This window comes from Pogoniulus pusillus, chromosome 11 (assembly GCF_015220805.1).
Source record: "Pogoniulus pusillus isolate bPogPus1 chromosome 11, bPogPus1.pri, whole genome shotgun sequence".
NCBI classification, from domain to species: Eukaryota; Metazoa; Chordata; class Aves; order Piciformes; family Lybiidae; genus Pogoniulus; species Pogoniulus pusillus.
Window position 1 is genome coordinate 21,995,028 of NC_087274.1, and position 18,639 is coordinate 22,013,666.

General features: G+C 44.9%; 1 protein-coding gene across 2 annotated transcripts; it reads right to left on the reverse strand.

Moving 5' to 3' along the window:
- Positions 1 to 7,579: 7,579 nt before the first annotated feature.
- On the reverse strand, positions 7,580 to 10,702 carry LOC135179513 (inositol 1,4,5-trisphosphate receptor-interacting protein-like 1). 2 transcript variants are annotated; one of them, XM_064151426.1, is made up of 4 exons: positions 10,372 to 10,702; positions 8,785 to 9,858; positions 7,969 to 8,644; positions 7,580 to 7,828 (listed from the first exon to the last, which is right to left on the reverse strand). In XM_064151426.1, the coding sequence occupies exon 2, from the start codon at positions 9,843 to 9,845 to the stop codon at positions 8,850 to 8,852; it is 996 nt and encodes a 331-aa protein (XP_064007496.1). In that variant the 5' UTR covers positions 9,846 to 9,858; positions 10,372 to 10,702; the 3' UTR covers positions 7,580 to 7,828; positions 7,969 to 8,644; positions 8,785 to 8,849. The 2 variants fall into 2 exon arrangements, with proteins under 2 accessions (XP_064007496.1, XP_064007495.1); XM_064151425.1 differs by having other exon boundaries at positions 7,580 to 8,644.
- Positions 10,703 to 18,639: the final 7,937 nt, after the last annotated feature.

Genomic DNA, 18,639 nt, shown 5'->3' on the forward strand with positions numbered 1-18,639 from the left:
TTCATCCTATTCTTTGTCTCGTTAAGACAAAGCCACATCTCTTTGTTATGGTTTTTTTTTTGGGGGGGGGTCTATTTAATTAATACCCAGGCCCTGGCAATGTCCTGTCTCTCCTGAGTTGGCAATCAACTGCTAGAGCCACAGTCTTAAGCAGAAATCCAAGTCACATCATCCATCAGGAATGCTACTTCACCTGAGGCTACACTCATCTTGCTGCTGCTCAGTCACTTGATTCTGGGTTTTGTGACTTTCTTTCTCAAACAGCGCCCAGTCTCCTGCACCACATGTTACTCTGGATCTGGCAAGCCCTAACTCATATGTCTGGAACCGGCTACTGACTAAGTATTTCCAGCTGTCTCTGTAAAGGGTCACTTTTTTCTACTTAGCTGGTAAGAAATAAGCTTAGAAAACCTACTAGGTTTAATGACCCTGTCTCCATCTGACCAAGCTTCATTCAGCCTGTAGTGCCAGAAGTTTGCCTCTCTGACGGCAGTATTTGAGGAAGGCAGGAAGGAAGCCATGAGTAGGCAAAACAAACTGAGCAGCTATGAAGACTTGAAATTATTTGGCGCACTTAGAACCCTTCCTGGAAAAGACAGGGTTACTTTATATTCCAGCTGATAGTAATTTCCAATTTACTATGATGACTATTCATTTTAATAATTTCTAGAAATTGAAAATGCTAACCAGCATGCTTAAAACACCTGCAGTTTCCCTACCCAAAGGACAGTAGGTAAGATCCATCCAAGGTAAATTTCCTTTGCAAAGAAGGTCAGATCAGGCCAGAAGCTTACCATTTCAAAGAAACTCAGTATTTCACACTGGCAGTCAAGTGGGTTTTCCACATTCCTTGCGAGTAGTACAAACAGCATTAATCAAATATGTTTCATTAATTAGCAAAGAGACTGTTCCTTTCTTAAGAGGGGCTTGAGAAACTGTGTACACGGTAGGAAGTGGGTTTTTTTAAGGTGTGAAAAACAAGGACATGCAACCACAGAGATTTAAACTTAGCTTAATAAAAGGGTGCAAATACATATATCAAACATTCTGTGTGAAGCAAAAACAGCTTCCCCATCACAAGGAGATGCTGCTCAGTTCGGCACTGCAGGAGAAATTATACAAACCATTGCCCATAGAAAACACAGCATAATGAATAAAATTTGTCTTGAATTATTTATTTTTAGTGCTTTATTTTATCTTCTCTATCTTGCAAGGCTTGGAAAATGTTCTTGGTGAGAGCTTTTTGAGTGTCTGTGTCTCAAATTAAAACAACACATTAATGTCTTGTGCACAGCATAGGGGTAGGAGGGTTAGAGTGGAGTGCTTAGAAATGCACCGAATTCAACATTTTCCATTAATGGCACTACTAGTGTATACTACTTTAATTTACTGCATTAAAGTACATCCATAAGATACAGTATTCTTGGATCTACGATGGCTGAATAAAATTTAATAGACACACAAGCAGCAGAGCAGAACTAATCCTTTCCAAGGTACCAGCTCTGTCGTAAAGTGTATTTATTTTGGAATCTGATTAAAAATATGTCTTGTAGCATTAGCAAAACCTTAGAGAGAGGGAAATCAAATGTCGTGTGGGCCATAAGAGATTTCAAATGGCCAGGCCACCTATAACTCATGTAATTTTTGTTGCTGTTGTTATTATTGAGGAAGGATATTTTTCTTTTGCATCAGAGCTTATTGTCCCTTTAATACTTCTTTACAGCCAAGCTTTCCTGTCTGTGGGTAACAAGAAGCTATCCTGGATGTGCCTGTGTTCATAGAATCATAGAATCATCCAAGTTGGAAGAGACCTCCAAGATCATCCAGCCCAACCTAGCACCCAGCCCTATCCAGTCAACTAGACCATGGCACTAAGTGCCTCATCCAGGCTTTTCTTGAACACCTCGAGGGACGGTGCCTCCACCACCTCCCTGGGCAGCCCATTCCAATGGGAAATCACTCTCTCTGTGAAGAACTTCCTCCTAACATCCAGCCTATACTTCCCCCGGCACAACTTGAGACTGTGTTGAGCTTTACATATCAGAGATGCCAATGATGAGTGATCTTCAGTCCAAAATGTCACCACATCTTAACAGATGATTGTGTTGGTACAGAGTATAACATTGGACCAAACCTTAGGCCGACACTGTGTCCTGACTGTGGACGCTGACTAGGTTACACAGGCAGAGGGTTTAAGGCAAGAAGATGTATAAGTAGCCTGTAAGTCATGCACTGAAGACAGGTCAGACAAAATCTTCATGCTCTCTTAAAGGTGATTTAAAAGTGCAGTGGAAGTCTAAAGAAAAGCAGGAGGATTTGCTCCCTACAGAGGGATTGAGCATTGATGAAGTTTACTCTCAGTTCAACACTGCACACCAAATCAGAGACAGAAGCCTGCTGTAAGCTTCTCTCAAATTTTTAATTCTGTTTTTTAAGGAAACTTACTTCTAATGAATAGAAGTGGAATCGAACCTCCAACATAGACTACTTTTAAATCCATTCTCCCAACATCTCCCATCTTGCACAGCATCAGAGGGGAGAGCAGAAATGCAGGATCCTGAACCAGGTTTGGCTTACATCTCTCCATTTCATGTTTTGAAGATTTATGAACCTAGGAGTAACCAAACTCTTCAGGGACTTTCCACTCATGTCTCAGAAGCACTAAAATGCTTTATCTTCACGTGGTCTTTCCTACATATCTTACTTAAGTTTGTGGCAGCAATGGAGGACTATATAGGGGAACAGCCACTTTTTTTACTTCAAAATCGTTATCAGAAGAGAAAATGTTCACTCCCTCTTTGTGTAATAGAGAAGTGATCTGTCCCCTTACCCACCACCCTGTCAGACACTGCGCTTCTTTGTGCTTAATATATCTCATACATCAAGTAGGACATTCTAATTTCAGTTTCAGTGGTGAAAAAGGAGTTCCTGCCCATAAAAGCTTGCCAAGCTCTTCAAGGGGAAACCAGTCAGACTGAAAGATGCAATACTGTTTCCCTCAAAAGATATCCAATTACGTAACGGATTGCTTTATTAAATATTTAATAAGGCTTGAAATATGCAGCAATTTGCAGGCAGGAGGGAGTGTGCCTAATAAAGAGAGTGCATTAGCCCTTCTGCTTTTTGGAAATCCAGTCTATAAATACTCTAACATCTCCCTATTTACTTCAGCGTGGGAGGACCAGACTTTGTGAACCTGCTTGTTAAAATCAGCACTGAGGTCAGTTTGACTTGGTATTAATATTGGTCTAATCAGCATCTGATGATTGCTGTTCAGGTCCCCAGGGACGCCATTCCTTCAGCATGCTCTAAATGCAGCACAAATGTGGAACTCAGTCCTTCCAGGAAAAGTTACAGTATTTGAGCAGGTTCCTAACCTTTTCCAGGGACCATGCAGCAATTCATGACACTCAGTAGCATTAACACTGTTTTGGTAGTGGTTATGCTAATGCCTGTGTTAACCCTGCAAGCATAGTCAATGCAAATCATTCCTTTCTTAGAGTTACATGGAGCTGCTTCTCAATGTGAGCTGGGAACACAAAGACACTTCAGAAAGATCCCACTCAGTATCACCATCCACATCTTATGGTTCCCAAACATGTTTAAAAATCAGACCATAAAGAGCATAGTCCTCACTGAAAGTCATACAGTGACATTAGGTGCGATATAAATTCACAAGAACTTGATTCAAAGAAGGCTTCACTGAAAGTCATACAGTGACATTAGGTGAGATAGAAATTCACAAGAACTTGATTCAAAGAAGGCCTCACTGAAAGTCATACAGTGACATTAGGTGAGATAGCAATTCACAGGGAATTAATTCAAAGAAGGCCCTCCATGCCCACTTTTCATGGAATAATTATTCATTGGCAAGGCAAGAGGAGGACAAGGAATCAATAGATAAATTATCAAGGGACTGACCTTCAGGGCAAATTTCCAGTCCCTCTCACAGTAGCTGTTCAAGTACTTTACACAAAGGGTAACAGCATTGCCAATGGAGACTGAGAGCTCCTTGGTTCATAGCCAAGCCTGGAAGCTGAGATGCCCGCTGAGGATGTGAGTATCCACTTCCCTCTAGGAGCAGAAGGCTTTGACCCAAAAGTGGGCTCTACCCACGAGGCCACGAGTTAAAAGAAGCCATTGTCATAGGCAGTGTCCTGGAAGGACCTCTACCTACACTGGCAATGGCACCTGCCCCACAACAGCAGTAAGAAAAAGTGTGAAGTCAGATGGTTTGCACCGAACAGGCACAAAGGATCAGGTCTGAGATTCAGAGAGGGACTAACCTTCTCACTTCTAGGTAGTCAGACAGTAAAAAAGTTTTAGGGCACTCATGTCATTCTGGGGGTATGCTTCCACAGCAGTGCTCTTCAGACATGCAAAAAAGAGGTTGTTAGTGCACCACTTTTCAAGGGTACTTTGCCCTTTTGATTTTGTAAAGCTGCATGGGACGTGGTAGGTAAATGAATGTGTCTCAGATTAGTTAAATGAAACAACTGTGCATTGGGTTTGTGCTGTTTCCTTCCTGTCACATTCAAACGCATCAGCAGCCCAGTCCAAGCACACACTGAGCTAGGTTTGCAAACTCATCAGGCATGCTATCCTCGCCTTCTGACTTCCTCTTGGAAATAAAACCAGTGGCCCTAATGAGTATTAATTAGGGCTGGGGGTGGAGAAGGGGGATCCATCGTGTGTTTGTTCGTATTGTTTGTTTTCTGTAAACCCATGGAGGAGGGGAAAAAAATCTTATTACTTCTTTATGCAATATAGTAAACGTAATAAAAAATGAACACATGGTAATTAGCTTCTCCATTAAGTATACTAAGCATAGACAATAGCAATCGTGCAGTGCTGATTACAGACATTATCCTTTCCTGGTTTTTTTTTTTCCCCCATTCAATCAACACTGCTAAATAGAAACTTCAGTGTTCAATATTATAAGACACTAGCTGGCAGTTATACAAAGATGCCTTACACAATGTCATCTGGCTGCCTGCCTGATTCTCATATTACCTTCCTGTCTTGCCTTATACACTAATATGCATGGCTGATTAGAAGAAAAATGCAGAAGCTGCTTCCTTCTCTTCTTGCTTTTTTTTCCTCCAGCTTCATGCCTTGAGGGAAAAAAGGAACCATATTTGCTAATTTCACCAGCAGTGCTTAACCTAAGAACAGAACAATTCCCTTCGAGTTCCATGTTAGTTATAATTCATACATAAACATTGCCCTGCACCAGACTAATTGGGCAGTTTTAAATTTCACACTGAGAGAAATGTTGATTATTGTTGTTGTGCAGAAATCCTCTAGTGGTCTTGGAGTTCAAAATAAACTTTTTTTTTTTTTTTTTGGGGGGGGGGGCATAGTGTCCAGGGGTTAGATATCTGAAAAAAGGATTTTAGAATGAAAATCCCAGAAGCTGAAATGACTGGAAAAACTCTAGGAACTCCTTAAGTACCTGCTTGCAGGTGAATACACTGATATCAGCACACCTCTTGGGGAGTCACAGTACAGTTTATGGCAGTTTCTTCAGGAGGATAATAGTTTCGCTGTTCCAGGTGTCTGGCAGCCACATCAGAGCTACTCCTATATATCTGAAACTCCTGGGTCAGTGAATATGCATAGACACACTTTATAGTAGAATAATCAGTGCCTAGGATGCCTCAGACAGCTGCCCAGGCACAAGCCATCTTCTCAGCAAACATATCACAGGTCAGACAATTCCTGGTGACAGCAGACTCTTGGTAAACTTTCCAGGAGAAGCACGGAGGGAAACGTGGGACCTTTATGTCAGGGATAGGGATCTTTTGACATTTTTAATTGCTGTTGCTATGCTTAAGTATAGATCAAAGTCTACAGGCTGAAATCTTACCTTGCAGCTTATCTGCAGATAAGATCTGAATGTATGGATACCCAGATCATTACAGTAATTTTTCTTCTCTTTTCAAACTAAAATAACCTTATAGTTTAAAATCTACAACCAAATAAGGCAATAATCTTGGATAATGCTCAGGGGGATGATAGATAGGATATCATGGCACAAATTAAGTACAGTCATTTAGGGTCTGTAATAAACTCTGGCATTTTGCCAGTTTACCAGCCATTAAATGAAGGGTCATTTAAGACATTTTTTTGTTTGTTTTCAAGACATTAAGAACTACTTAAATCAGTAGAAGAGACTTGTCTGTGTTAAAAGAGGTATTTCTGTACACAGGTGGTCTTTCACCTTAACAGACTATTTTCACACTACGAAACATTATCTTGGACAGTTTAGCGAAACACTTCAATGTATCAGACCAGAGAAAAAATGCAGTGAAGTAATGTCATGGCATAACACTGAAATATTAGCAAAGAGGAAAGGTAATTGCCGTCAGACTCAGGACGCAACTTTATGAACACCTGGGAGGACTGAAGAGCTCACCAGTGCCAGCAGGCAAAGCATCACTGTTTTTTTTTCCCCTGCGACACAGTTCTCCTGCTTCTGGCACTGAAAAGCAAAGCACCATAAGCTGGTTTTACACCTGAGTTTTTGTCCTATGTCCTGGTTGGTGGAGCAGAAGTTGTCCCAGCTGTGGCCATAGCTGCCCAACTCTTCCTCACCCTAGACCAAGGCTTAGGTTACACCAGTGAAGGAGCCATCCCCAGTTCAGGCACAGAGAGAAGGTACTCGAGTTTGGTCAATTTTGCTCCCTGTCTCAGCACACTCTGAACATAGGTGACTGATAGGAGAAAGGACATAAGGACAGTCATTTCAGCTCTGTGAAAGACAGGAACTTCACTCCCAGAGAAATGAAGTAAACAGAGCATTTATAACAGCAAGTTGCAGTGCCACAGCTGGCAACAATAAAAGAGATTTCAATGCATGAAAAGACCAAGTTTTACATCTGTATCATCTAAATCAGGCTGGTTTAAATGCTAATGCCTTCAGTTCTGAGTGCCCTTGATCTAATCTTGCCCTTCTTAGTATGACTTTCAGCTTTTTTCTTAGAACTTCCTTCCCCAATCTTGTGGTGGGAGAAAATTAAAGCTCCTGTGCAGGTGGAATTATGGTATGAATAAGCTTGTTCAAAATGTAGCACTGAATTTTCTCCAATTATCATGCATTTCTCAGTACATATAGGCTCAGAACTTTATGTGTATCTTAATTATATCTCATCATATAGAGTGCTGCCTCCCATTGCTAATGGTCAGTGCCATCAAGTGAATGGTACACAACATTAAGACTGAGAAAAATTTACCTCAATTTTGTCCTTCAGGATTCTTCTGTTCAGGTGGAACTTCACGGTTTTTCTGTCACTCCCATACATTCCTGTGCTGTCAGCAGTGGTTACTGAGAAAGGTCTGCCTGCCCTGCCCTCATTCGCTCACACACGGCCCACACACACAGGGGTGTCTTCCCTGTAAAATGGAAGCAGGGCAAGGAAAGAAAGGGAAAGGCAAAGGGGGCCGGGGGAAGCACAGCAGTTTGTTGTGCTGTTGTGACAACGTGCTGGTCCATTGCTTCTGCATCTAAGCAGGTAGCAACCTGCTGCCTGTCCACATTCCTCAACAAAGTGTTGCATAGACACCTTAACAGACAGAGTCTCAGTTCAAGCAAGATCATTTATTGTCATCTTTAAACTGTTTAAAGGTCCAAGAGGGGATCAGTTATTTCTAACAGGATGGCTGGTCCCAGCCAATTATAGGGGCTAACAGGAGCTTCGGTTCCAACGCTGTCTTCAGCTGGGCCAGCGGAGATACTCCAAGGTCCAATTATGCTCAGCTGCTTCTGAACGCTGTCTTCTCCATGCCTGGTTTCCTCAGATCTCTGGCACAGATTCCACAGCTGTCCCTAGGAAGAGCAGATTCTGAGTTCTGGTGTCCAAGCTCATTGCCTCCGGTATGACACAAGGTCCTAAGGATCACAGGCTGGGAGGCAGAAGCCTGTGACCACCTCTGAGGAGGACGCCGTCCTTGCTGGACGTGCCTTACCGTGACTCTGAAAAGCTGTGTCTCAACAAGTGCACAGCTCAACAGCCATGCTCTGTGGCTGTAAAGATGGCCTCTGGCTATTGAAGGACCAGGGAGGCACCTGTGCTGTCCAGCAGCACTGCAAAGGAGAGCTCAGTGCAGATGTCCATCTTGGAGATGCCTGTCAGCTTGAATACACAGGATTTGGAGGAGGGCAACACCTTTAGCTGCCAGTGATAGGACTGAGGCAAAAGCAGCCAGGCTGAGCTCACCCACCAGGCAGCTTTCTCCAGGTCTAAGCAGCTGCATGTTCATTTCCCCCTTTTCTAGACAGTGATCCCAGCTGTTAAGTTCCACTGTTTAATTCCAAGCAATTTGTCCAGCTACCCCAGTATCAGAGGAGACAGTTGATGTGTACTCACCTTGATGGGCGTTGAAATACTTTTTACCTGTCTCGGGATGGCCCCTGGTTCATCATCATCCCTCAGGAGGCAAGCTGATTTTCTTGTGCATTTCTCTTTGTGTATGCGTGCTGGTTCTCTGGTGCAGATGCCATGCCTGCGGCCAGGGTTCCATCGCTGTCTTCAGCTGGGCCAGCAGAGATACTCCAAGGTCCAATTATGCTCAGCTGCTTCTGAACGCTGTCTTCTCCATGCCTGGTTTCCTCAGATCTCTGGCACAGATTCCACAGCTGTCCCTAGGAAGAGCAGATTCTGAGTTCTGGTGTCCAAGCTCATTGCCTCCAGTATGACACAAGGTCCTAAGGATCACAGGCTTGGAGGCAGAAGCCTGTGACCACCTCTGAGGAGGACGCTGTCCTTGCTGGATGTGCCTTACCGTGACTCTGAAAAGCTGCGTCTCAACAAGTGCACAGCTCAACAGCCATGCACTGTGGCCTCTGGCTATTGAAGGACCAGGGAGGCACCCGTGCTGTCCAGCTGCACTGCAAAGGAGAGCTCAGTGCAGATGTCCATCTTGGAGATGCCTGTCAGCTTGAACACGCAGGATGTGGAGGAGGGCAAAACCTTTAGCTGCCAGTGGTAGGACTGAGGCAAAAGCAGCCAGGCTGAGCTCACGAGGTGTTGCACCCAGCAGGACACTTTCTCCAGGTCCAAGCAGCTGCGTGTGCAGAGGTTGCACAGGAGGTACGAGCCCTGGTGCCTCGGCAGGCTGTTGCTGGAGTGGTGGAGAAAGCACACTGTGTCCCCCAGCAGCTGCTCCCTTGAGCACATGCACTCCAGCCCCACACGGACCTTCGCAGACCTCCCTGGCATCTGCCCTGTGGTGTCTGGCTCCAGGCTGAAAGTGTGCCCGTGGGGTGGCCGCAGAGACACGTCCAGGAAATAGGTGATGCTGTTCTCCTGGACATCCCAAGATTCAGAGGTGCCAGACCTAGCTTTGGCTGGCTCCATCTGCGGCATGAAAGTCTTCCTGCAAAGCACTCGGCAAACACCAAGGAGGTCATCAAACAGTGCCTCCAGCATCCTCTGCGTGTCCTGCACATCTTCCATTGGCGATGGGGTGACCAGCAGAGATTCAGTACTACGGTGTGCACTGTTGGTGGCTCTCTCCTCCTCCTCGTTCTCTGTGCTGCTGGAGCTGTCCAAGTCACTGCAGTCCTCAGGGTCAAGATTCCGCTTCCAATTCCACCAAGCGCCCACCATGGCGGCTAGTGTTGCAACCACTCGAAACTGCCAGGACGCCAAGACGGAAAGGAGTGTAACTTTCCTCGGGCTGCCGATGTTCTCAATCTCCTGCAGCAGTCGAGTCATCTGCTGCTCCATATACTCCTCATGCTGCTTCATGCGCGCAGATGCAGACACATCTACCTGCTCGTGGTGATTCAACCCACACTGGCTGGCCAGAACGGCCAGAAGTAGAAGGATTGCTGCAGACATGGCCTGGAGGTGGCTAGAGAAAAGACACGTCAGCAGCGCTGGGTGGGAGGAAGCATGGCACTGGAGGAAGAGGGCCAGGAGGGGCCCATAGCTTGGGAGCTAGGGCCTGGTAGGAGAGGAGGTGAGGAAGGTGAGAGAAAGCTAGGGCAGGGTTTGTGAGCACTGCACAGAGGGCAGTCGCAGGCTGTGCCACGAAGGCGTCTGGACAGGCCCTGGATGGAGACAGCGTGGAGCCCATCCTGCTCAAGCCTGTCTGACGGCCAGCCCTGGCTGAGCTGTGCTCCATCAAGGCACAGCTGAGTAGTCTCCTGAGGCCCCATCCCTGACAGACAACCGAGTCCCCTCGACCCACAGCCACCGATTCATCCCCACAGCTGAGAGATCCAAGCACCTCTCTCACCAGCCACAAGAGCTGCCCTGCTCTGAGGGACCTGGCTCCTGCTGTGTGTTAGAAACCGCGCTGGAACCTCCTGGGCATCCGCCCCACCCCCACCCAGCAAAGCCCTCCACCCCACCATGCCCTCACCTGTCACGCAGATCCAATAGCAGTGGGGCTCCCTGGCTGCTGCATTTATAGGCGCAGCTCCCATTGTGACCTCTGTGACTCCCATTGTTGTGTCACCGCCACCAAGGCAACATCGTCACTGCTGCTGCTGGCTCACTGAATGCCTGCAGCCAGTGCTCCTTTTCCCCTCCCCCACCATCGTCTCCCCTTAGGCCCGAACAGGTCTTGATTGCACAGCAAACATTCGGTTTACTGCCCCTTTGGCAGCAGATGGGGGCTCCCTCTGGAGAGCCAAACAAAGGGAGAAAAGAGGCTGGCTTGCCAGTCCTGCCAGCAGGAAGGCCAGCAGCTCTCCTGCCAGCAAGAGAGAGCAGAACTGTGGGATTCAAGAACAAAATTGCCACTTCCAAGGTCCACCTCCTGGACCCTTCTGGTCCTCCCGGAGAACTCCACTCTGTGGTCTTCTTAAGGGGCAACTAGCCCAAACCACTACAGCTGAAGTTCTTAAGGAAGTGTTTTTTCTTCAGTTCTTCCTCCTGCTCCCCTGTTTATCTCTTCATGGACCTACTCCTGAGCACTGTCATCTCCATGCCTGGTTTCCTCAGATCTCTGGCACAGATTCCACAGCTGTCCCTAGGAAGAGCAGATTCTGAGTTCTGGTGTCCAAGCTCATTGCCTCCAGTATGACACAAGGTCCTAAGGATCACAGGCTGGGAGGCAGAAGCCTGTGACCACCTCTGAGGAGGACGCCGTCCTTGCTGGACGTGCCTTACCGTGACTCTGAAAAGCTGTGTCTCAACAAGTGCACAGCTCAACAGCCATGCTCTGTGGCTGTAAAGATGGCCTCTGGCTATTGAAGGACCAGGGAGGCACCTGTGCTGTCCAGCAGCACTGCAAAGGAGAGCTCAGTGCAGATGTCCATCTTGGAGATGCCTGTCAGCTTGAACACGCAGGATTTGGAGGAGGGCAACACCTTTAGCTGCCAGTGGTAGGACTGAGGCAAAAGCAGCCAGGCTGAGCTCACCCACCAGGCAGCTTTCTCCAGGTCTAAGCAGCTGCATGTTCATTTCCCCCTTTTCTAGACAGTGATCCCAGCTGTTAAGTTTCACTGTTTAATTCCAAGCAATTTGTCCAGCTATCTCAGTATCAGAGGAGACAGTTGATAATGTGCTCACCTTGATGGGTATTGAAATCCTTTTACCTGTCTCAGGATGGCCTCTGGTTCATCATCATCCCTCAGGAGGCAAGCTGATTTTCTTGTGCATTTCTCTTTGTGTATGTGTTCTGGTTCTCTGGTGCAGATGCCATGCCTGTGGCCAGGGTTTGAGTAGCCATAGTACCTGCCCATCTGTCATTCAGTCCAGAAATCTCCTCTTCCTCTTCAGGCCACTGAACAACGTTGAAAAGGACTCAGCAGGCATGGGCAAGGCCTAAGCACATTGCAGTGCCTTGTGTCTCTTGGGAATTGCCAGGCTGACAATATACTTTTCCCCAGTATTGCAATAATTTTTCAGGCTTCTGCACTTGTGTAGAGGCAAAATTCCAAAGTACTGGAGGTGGCCACTGTCCCAGGCACTCACTCATATTTTCCCATAGACCCTGCCACTTTTAACTATTCAGCCTCGAGGATCATCTCTGGGAAGTATTCTTGGAAAATAATTATTTACCCATAGTCAAGGCCTGGGACACATTCAGGAGACACAGCAACAAGAACATGCTGGCTTGGACATCCTAAGGATAGTCAACACTCTCGAAAGCTGCAAATGTCTCCTTTCTTGTCTCACCCACAAAATGAATAAGTTTACTAAACAGTGGCCATGCCTCATATGCATCATCAGCTTCATTCCGTGCCCAGGGCCATGGTTATGTCACCAACAGCAAACACAGCAGTATGACAGCCCTGATCCATGTCAGGTCATCACAGGGAATGCATGGCACAGAGTTTTATGGAATACTACCGTGCCAACAGATGGACCCACGCTGCAAACATGGACTATTGAACCAATACAAAAATGCACAAACCATGGTTTTAGCAGGCTTCAATATCTGAGGGGTGGGTGTCAGGATGAAAGTGATGGCACCCAGAGATAAGAACAACAGGTGCAAGCCACAACACAGGAGGTTCCTCCTCAACATGAGGAGACTCTTAGTGTTGAGGGTGATGGAGGACAGAACAGGCTGCCCAGAGAGGTTGTGGTGTCTCCATCTCTGAAGCTTTCGAAACCTGCCTGGATATATTCCTGTGCAGCAGCCTGCCACCGGGGATCCTACTTTGGCAGGGAGGCTGGACTCGGTGATCTTGCTAAGGGCCTTCCAACTTCTAACATTCCTCCATTCTGTTATCTGAATCATTCTGGCCCCACAGTGGGTGTCAAAACACAGCAGCAGTGGTTACAGGCAGAGCCACAGTCGAGCTCAAATCGGCTCCTCACGGGAACTGCCGCCTCACTCCGACTCACACGGCGGTAACAGAAGGCACCATCAAACCGCATGCTGAGAGCTGAGCAGAACAACTGAGGGGCCGAAAGCTGTGCAGGTGACACAGGACAGCGAAGAAAGAAAGCGAGAAACACAAACTGAGACAAACACAAACTACGAGCTGCTCAGCCGCGCTCCTCCTCGAACCGCGCCAGGCAAACGGCGCCTGCGCGTCCCGCAAGACGCAGCCTGGCGTGGAACGCCCCACTCTGGTTCAGCTGATGTCCTGGGCTCGGCCCCACCAGCTTCGAGTGACAACCCTGTCCGGGACGAACCTGGGCCGAAAGGAAGTAGAGCATCAGGCTGTATTTCAAAATAATAATTGCACAGCTGGTAACAAGGTGTTGAGGTTGTGCCACAGTTCTGAGTAAATCTGAGACGGTTTTGGTGTCTCCTCCCTTCTGCCCATAGTGGCTATTACTGCCACTTTCCATGAAGCTCCACGTTTCCAAGGTGTGGGCATCCTGACAAAAATTTCAGTTTCCCCTCTCAGATGCAGATCATAATGACTTTTTAATTTAACGGCAGTGGCCCTAATTAGCTTAGATCATCAGTGAGAAAATTAAGCTGCCACAAAATAAACATGGTAACACCGTGGGAAGAATCCTGCTTGCAGAATGCAATCAACACTTCTTTCTTCTTGAATTCAGTCTCCAGCCTGGCTCCACATGCCTCTGCTTCCAGTGGTCAAAGCTGTGGAGCACGGCAGAAACGAGATAAATATTCACTAACCATCCCAGGTAGGGAAGAGTTTGTGATTCTGTCGATGATGTTCTCTCAGGGAAAGGCTGAAAAAGCCACCATTATTCAGCTCAGGAGCAGATTGCTTACATATTTTCCATAAATGCTGACATTTATTTTGGCTGTCAAAAGATTTTGCAGGCAGTTAAGTAGTTCAGCTGTTTGTAGCTTTTAAGACCAGAAGGTATTTTGTTCTCCATTTACTTGACATCTACAGTGTTACTGAGGTCAGGAGGTCTCATGTAGCAAGGTCTGCATAAAACTTGGAACTTCCAGGTAGCTTCTAGCTCTAACACGTAATTTTCTTTAGAAAGACGTGTACCTCTAGAAAGATTTCAAACTGGGGAGATCCATCTACCATAAACCAGTCTAAGGTGTTCAAATGGGTAAATAAAATACTGTACTGCATACAATTTCTTCCCCGCAGAGAGGCTAAGAGGACTGAACCATGGATAATGCATATGATTTGCCTCACTTAATACAAAGGCAAGTCTGCTGGGCACTGAGCAGGCTTCTGAACAGAGGCACAGCAAGCTCCAATAGAGTGTTCACACAGCAGCAGACTCCTAGAGTTAAGCTTTCTGCTACCTGTGTGCATCTGTCAGATTTACCTTGGGTACCTATGTACAATGAGGCTCTGTGCAGTGCAGAGGTACTCTGAGAACAGCATGAGGTCTAACAGCGATGTGGATTTAAAATGCACCGCTACTGGCAAAGGATTCAATCTTCCTTACAACTTCTGACTTGTCCAATATCCACAATTTTTGTTTCTTTCTTCTCCTGAGACAACATATACTGACATCCAGTGCTCAGTCAGTCCTCTCTCAATAGGCAGCATAATTATCAGTCTTTTCCTCCCCAGTGTATAAGGTTTTATTCACGTATTTGAAAGTTGTTCACCTATTCAAACATAAATGGGTGGAATATTGAACACTATAGCACAACACAACATTTGTTAATATATTTTCCATTTTCACCCATCCCCTCCTGCCTTCCTAAATCTTGCATTCACCAATTCACAGGTAGCAGAATTTAATTACTGCAACACATCAATCACTGATTTTAGGTCCATTGTGAAAAGCAAATTGGATTTCCTTGTGTGTAACAAAGGTCTTTCCTTTGTTTTGCAATAGAAACGACATAGCACAGGCATGAAAAGCACATACAGAAAAAAAAAAAAAGACAGGAGATCTGGACTGTGAACATAAAGGGTGTATTTATACTGACAGACACAAGAACTCCTCTGGAAGTAGAACTTTATTGGCCTGATACATAAGGGCATATTAGTTAGTACATGGGTCAACAGGAATTAAATACAAACTAGTAAGAGCATTAAGGTAAAAAAAAAAAAAAGGCCAAGAATCATAGACTCTTAGAAGCACTTAGGTTGAAAAGGACCTTTAAGACCATCAAGTCGAACCATTAACCTAGCACTGTCGGGTCCACCAGACTTGAAGAGTCCTCACTTCACCAGGACAGTGTTACTCAGTGAACAAATGAGTAGCCAAACTGGTGAGAACCTGGTCAACAGAAGACAGGATATGAGGCTACAGCTGCCATAAAGGGGTAAAGTAGGGAGGACAAAGCAAAAGATTAGAATGTACTGTGCTCCTCCATGATACTTTCCTAGCCATCACTGTTTTCAGCTCAGAGACTTCCTGGGTCAAGTCTGACTTTTCTGTACTTGGTATTGTTCAATGTATTTCTTTTCCATTAACCTGTCCAGTCTCTCCCTGGTCACTCCTAAACCTTTAGTATTCACTGCATCCTTTGGCAGACAGTATCACTGACACATTGCCTACTGCATGAAGAATAACCTACTTCTGTTTGTTTTGAAGTGTGTTCCTATCTTACTTTGATGATCCCTAGTACATATAGTGGAAGAGACAGTGAACCATCAACCCCCATCCATCCTCTCCACTTCAGTCCTGATTTTATAGCCCTCTAGCATGTCCCCTGTAATTTGTCTCTTTTCCAGAAAGAAGAATCTTAGCTTGTTTAGTTATTCCTTGCACAGCACACGTCCCATATATTGATAGCCCTTGACAATCAAGGACAATTGAACCTTTTCCCAGTTCTACTACATTCTTTCTGAGATGAAAAGAACAGGATGGTACAAAGACACAGACATGCCATGCATTTATATAAAGGCATGATGATGAACTCTGTTTTGTTCTCTATTGCTTTACCAATAGTTCCTAACGTTTGCAATTTTGCTGTTGTTGTTGTTCAGTGTTGAGCACTGGCTTGTCATTTTCATGGAATTATCGATCGCATCCCCAAAGTCTCTCTCCAAACTGGTAAAGGTTAGGTCAGAACCCCTCATTTTAAAAATTAAATTAGGGTGATATTTTTTCTTACATGCATCACTTTATTTTGACATGCATTTAATTTCACCATCTATCCAGGTTGAGCAAAGCCATATTTTCATTCAGATCTGTCTTTTCAGTTATGGTGTGGTTTTAGCAATGTTTCCATGACTGCTAGGAAAACAGCACATCAAAGCCTGCATATAGAAGCTGGCATGTCCATTGCTTCATCCAGCAGGACACTTCCAAATTGAGGTGTCCTACTGAAATATCAGTGTGAACAAAGACAAGATATGGTGTCCCAGGGGAAAAAAAATCTGTACAGAGAGATGTAAGAATGAAACTGAAAGAGCTTTCTGTCTGACAACCAGTAATAACACACCTCTTCTGGGGAGTCTAAGCTATAACTTTTTTCCATCATTTTCTAAAGGAGAAGGTGAAATTCAACATCTGTGTGTGCACATGGAAGTTTCAGCTAAAATCTGCAAATAAAAAAAAAAGGGGGGAAAAAAGTTTAAAGGCTTAGAGTCTTTACAATGAAGTTTCCTCTGGGCATATCTAGCTTGTGCCACTGCTTCCCTTATAAAACTTGATAGTGTTTTTTTATTGAGATTAGAGGAAGTGTTTATTACATCATTAAATTGATTTTTTTTGCAGCCATGATAAACAAGGACCAGATGATCAGAAGGAAAACTACTGGTAAGACAAAGTCCAGAGATCTTGAACTTGTTCATTCTGAGTTTAGTGAAGAGACAATATCATATACAGGTTTATAAGTTAGTGTGAACTCCTGGCACTGTGCTGATCATGATAATGTAGACCTATCCTGTCCAAATTCATTTTGAAAGTGTGATCTGGTTTCTAGTCCTAGTTTTAGGAGTTGCGTGCAAGAATATTACCACTTTTTTTTGTCCTCATATCCAGTAAATGTCTCACCCAAAAGACCTGGGAAGGGTATGTTATAGGTTTATTTTTCATTGCTATGTATATACTGATTTTCCCTATATTTTGGCTCCAGATAAAGTACTTCCACTCTAAAATCCACTGGACAGATTTGTGACAGCTTAAAAGTTGACGGTTTATGCAAAGAGAATTACATTTCAACAACTGTTGTAAAACAATTCTTTTTGCCCAGTATATCTGTCTTAGCCAAATTCCACTGGGCTTTTCCACCTTCCTCCCTCTGTCCTGTTCTCTACATGATTTAGAGGGTCACTGAACATTTCATTTGTCCTGAATTACTGTAGTGCCACAGACTGTTGTTACAATTATTGCATTTCATCCTTCTCTGCAGCTTTGCTGAACTCTCTTTTATGCTAACACAAGTAGTTAACATTTGCAAAGTGGTTAGGGATCCATTTCCTTAGCACAGTCCATGTGTAGGATTATTGCCTCTACTAATAGTTAATGAACTTCTGCATCTTCCCAGAAATACTTGCATTCATTTTGTCTAGAGCAGGAAATAAGATGCACAATTCATCATGGTCCAAGCATGCAATTGTGTTCTTAGGTCAGACAAAAAAAAATGATGCAATCTGGAAAGTCAGCCCAAGAGCTTCTTAAATACAAATGCTCTTTAAGGGCTTCGTAGGGGTGGCAGTTGGAGCCCACCACAACATCTCATCAGAGATGAGGGCAGCTGGGGAGCAGCTGAAGGCACCCCCATCCCAAAGTATCACGTACGTCTCTGGAGATGGGGTTGAGGCCATGCTGGGATGTCAGCCTGCAAGTGGCAATCAGCTGGGCTGAAATGGGGTCCTGGGCCACAGGAAACGTTGAGAACAACCCAGGGAGAGTCTGGCAGGGATAGTTCAGCACATTAGTGCCCTCAGGCCATGGCAATATGCCCTTGCATAAACTCCAGCTAAATTCATCCCTTGCTCTTTCCATCCTCCCATCTCTTTTAAAACTCTTGGAAGCTAGTCTAAACAGGTCATAGTATATTAATATACATCCTGGAGTGGTAGGCCAAGCTTTAACTGGTGTATGACTGAGTATTTCAGTCCTGGCTGCATGTTCTGATATTAACTGTGTTTGCCATGCTACGTAAGGGACATGATCAGCACCTGCCCTCAGGCAAAGAGAAAGTAATCAGTCTTTTGGAGAACTTTTCCAGCGGCTGCCAAGAATTTTCTGCATGAGGAAGCCTATTAACAAGCATCATGTGAGTGAGTGTTTACAGAAAGTCAGAAAATGCTGACCCAGGATAAGGAAAATGTCCCCTCTATGTAGTTTCACAGCTGAACAACTCTCTGATATTTCATTGAAGGGATTTGTAGATAAGATTTACAAAATAACCATACGAAAATGCTTTCAAAACATGTTTGCACCAATGACGATCTGGTCCCACGTGGTAATTTTTGAGCAGAGATTACATTGCAAAGGAAAAAGAAATGTTCCTGGGGTGTAATATTGGTGCAAAGAAAAGTCTCAAAGGTCAGATGGAGCATCTGACCCATGAGCTCCTTACTTGCTGCCTCACCTTGTGACTGAGTCAGCATATTGATAGCCTTGGGAAAGCCTTGTGCGCAACCTTACTTGATGTGCTCCGAAAAGAAACTCAATAAAACCTTCCAGTTGTGTAATGAAAATAAACTACACAATTACCAGTGGCAGATATTCTATTATTTATAACCCACAAGGAAAAGGGCATTTGAAAATTCCTTGCCAGGAGCTTTACCAGAGGAGTGAATATTCAGTTAAACGATGCCTTTTAATTCTGTTACAATTTTGATTTATTTTTTTTTTAGTTAGGCTAGAA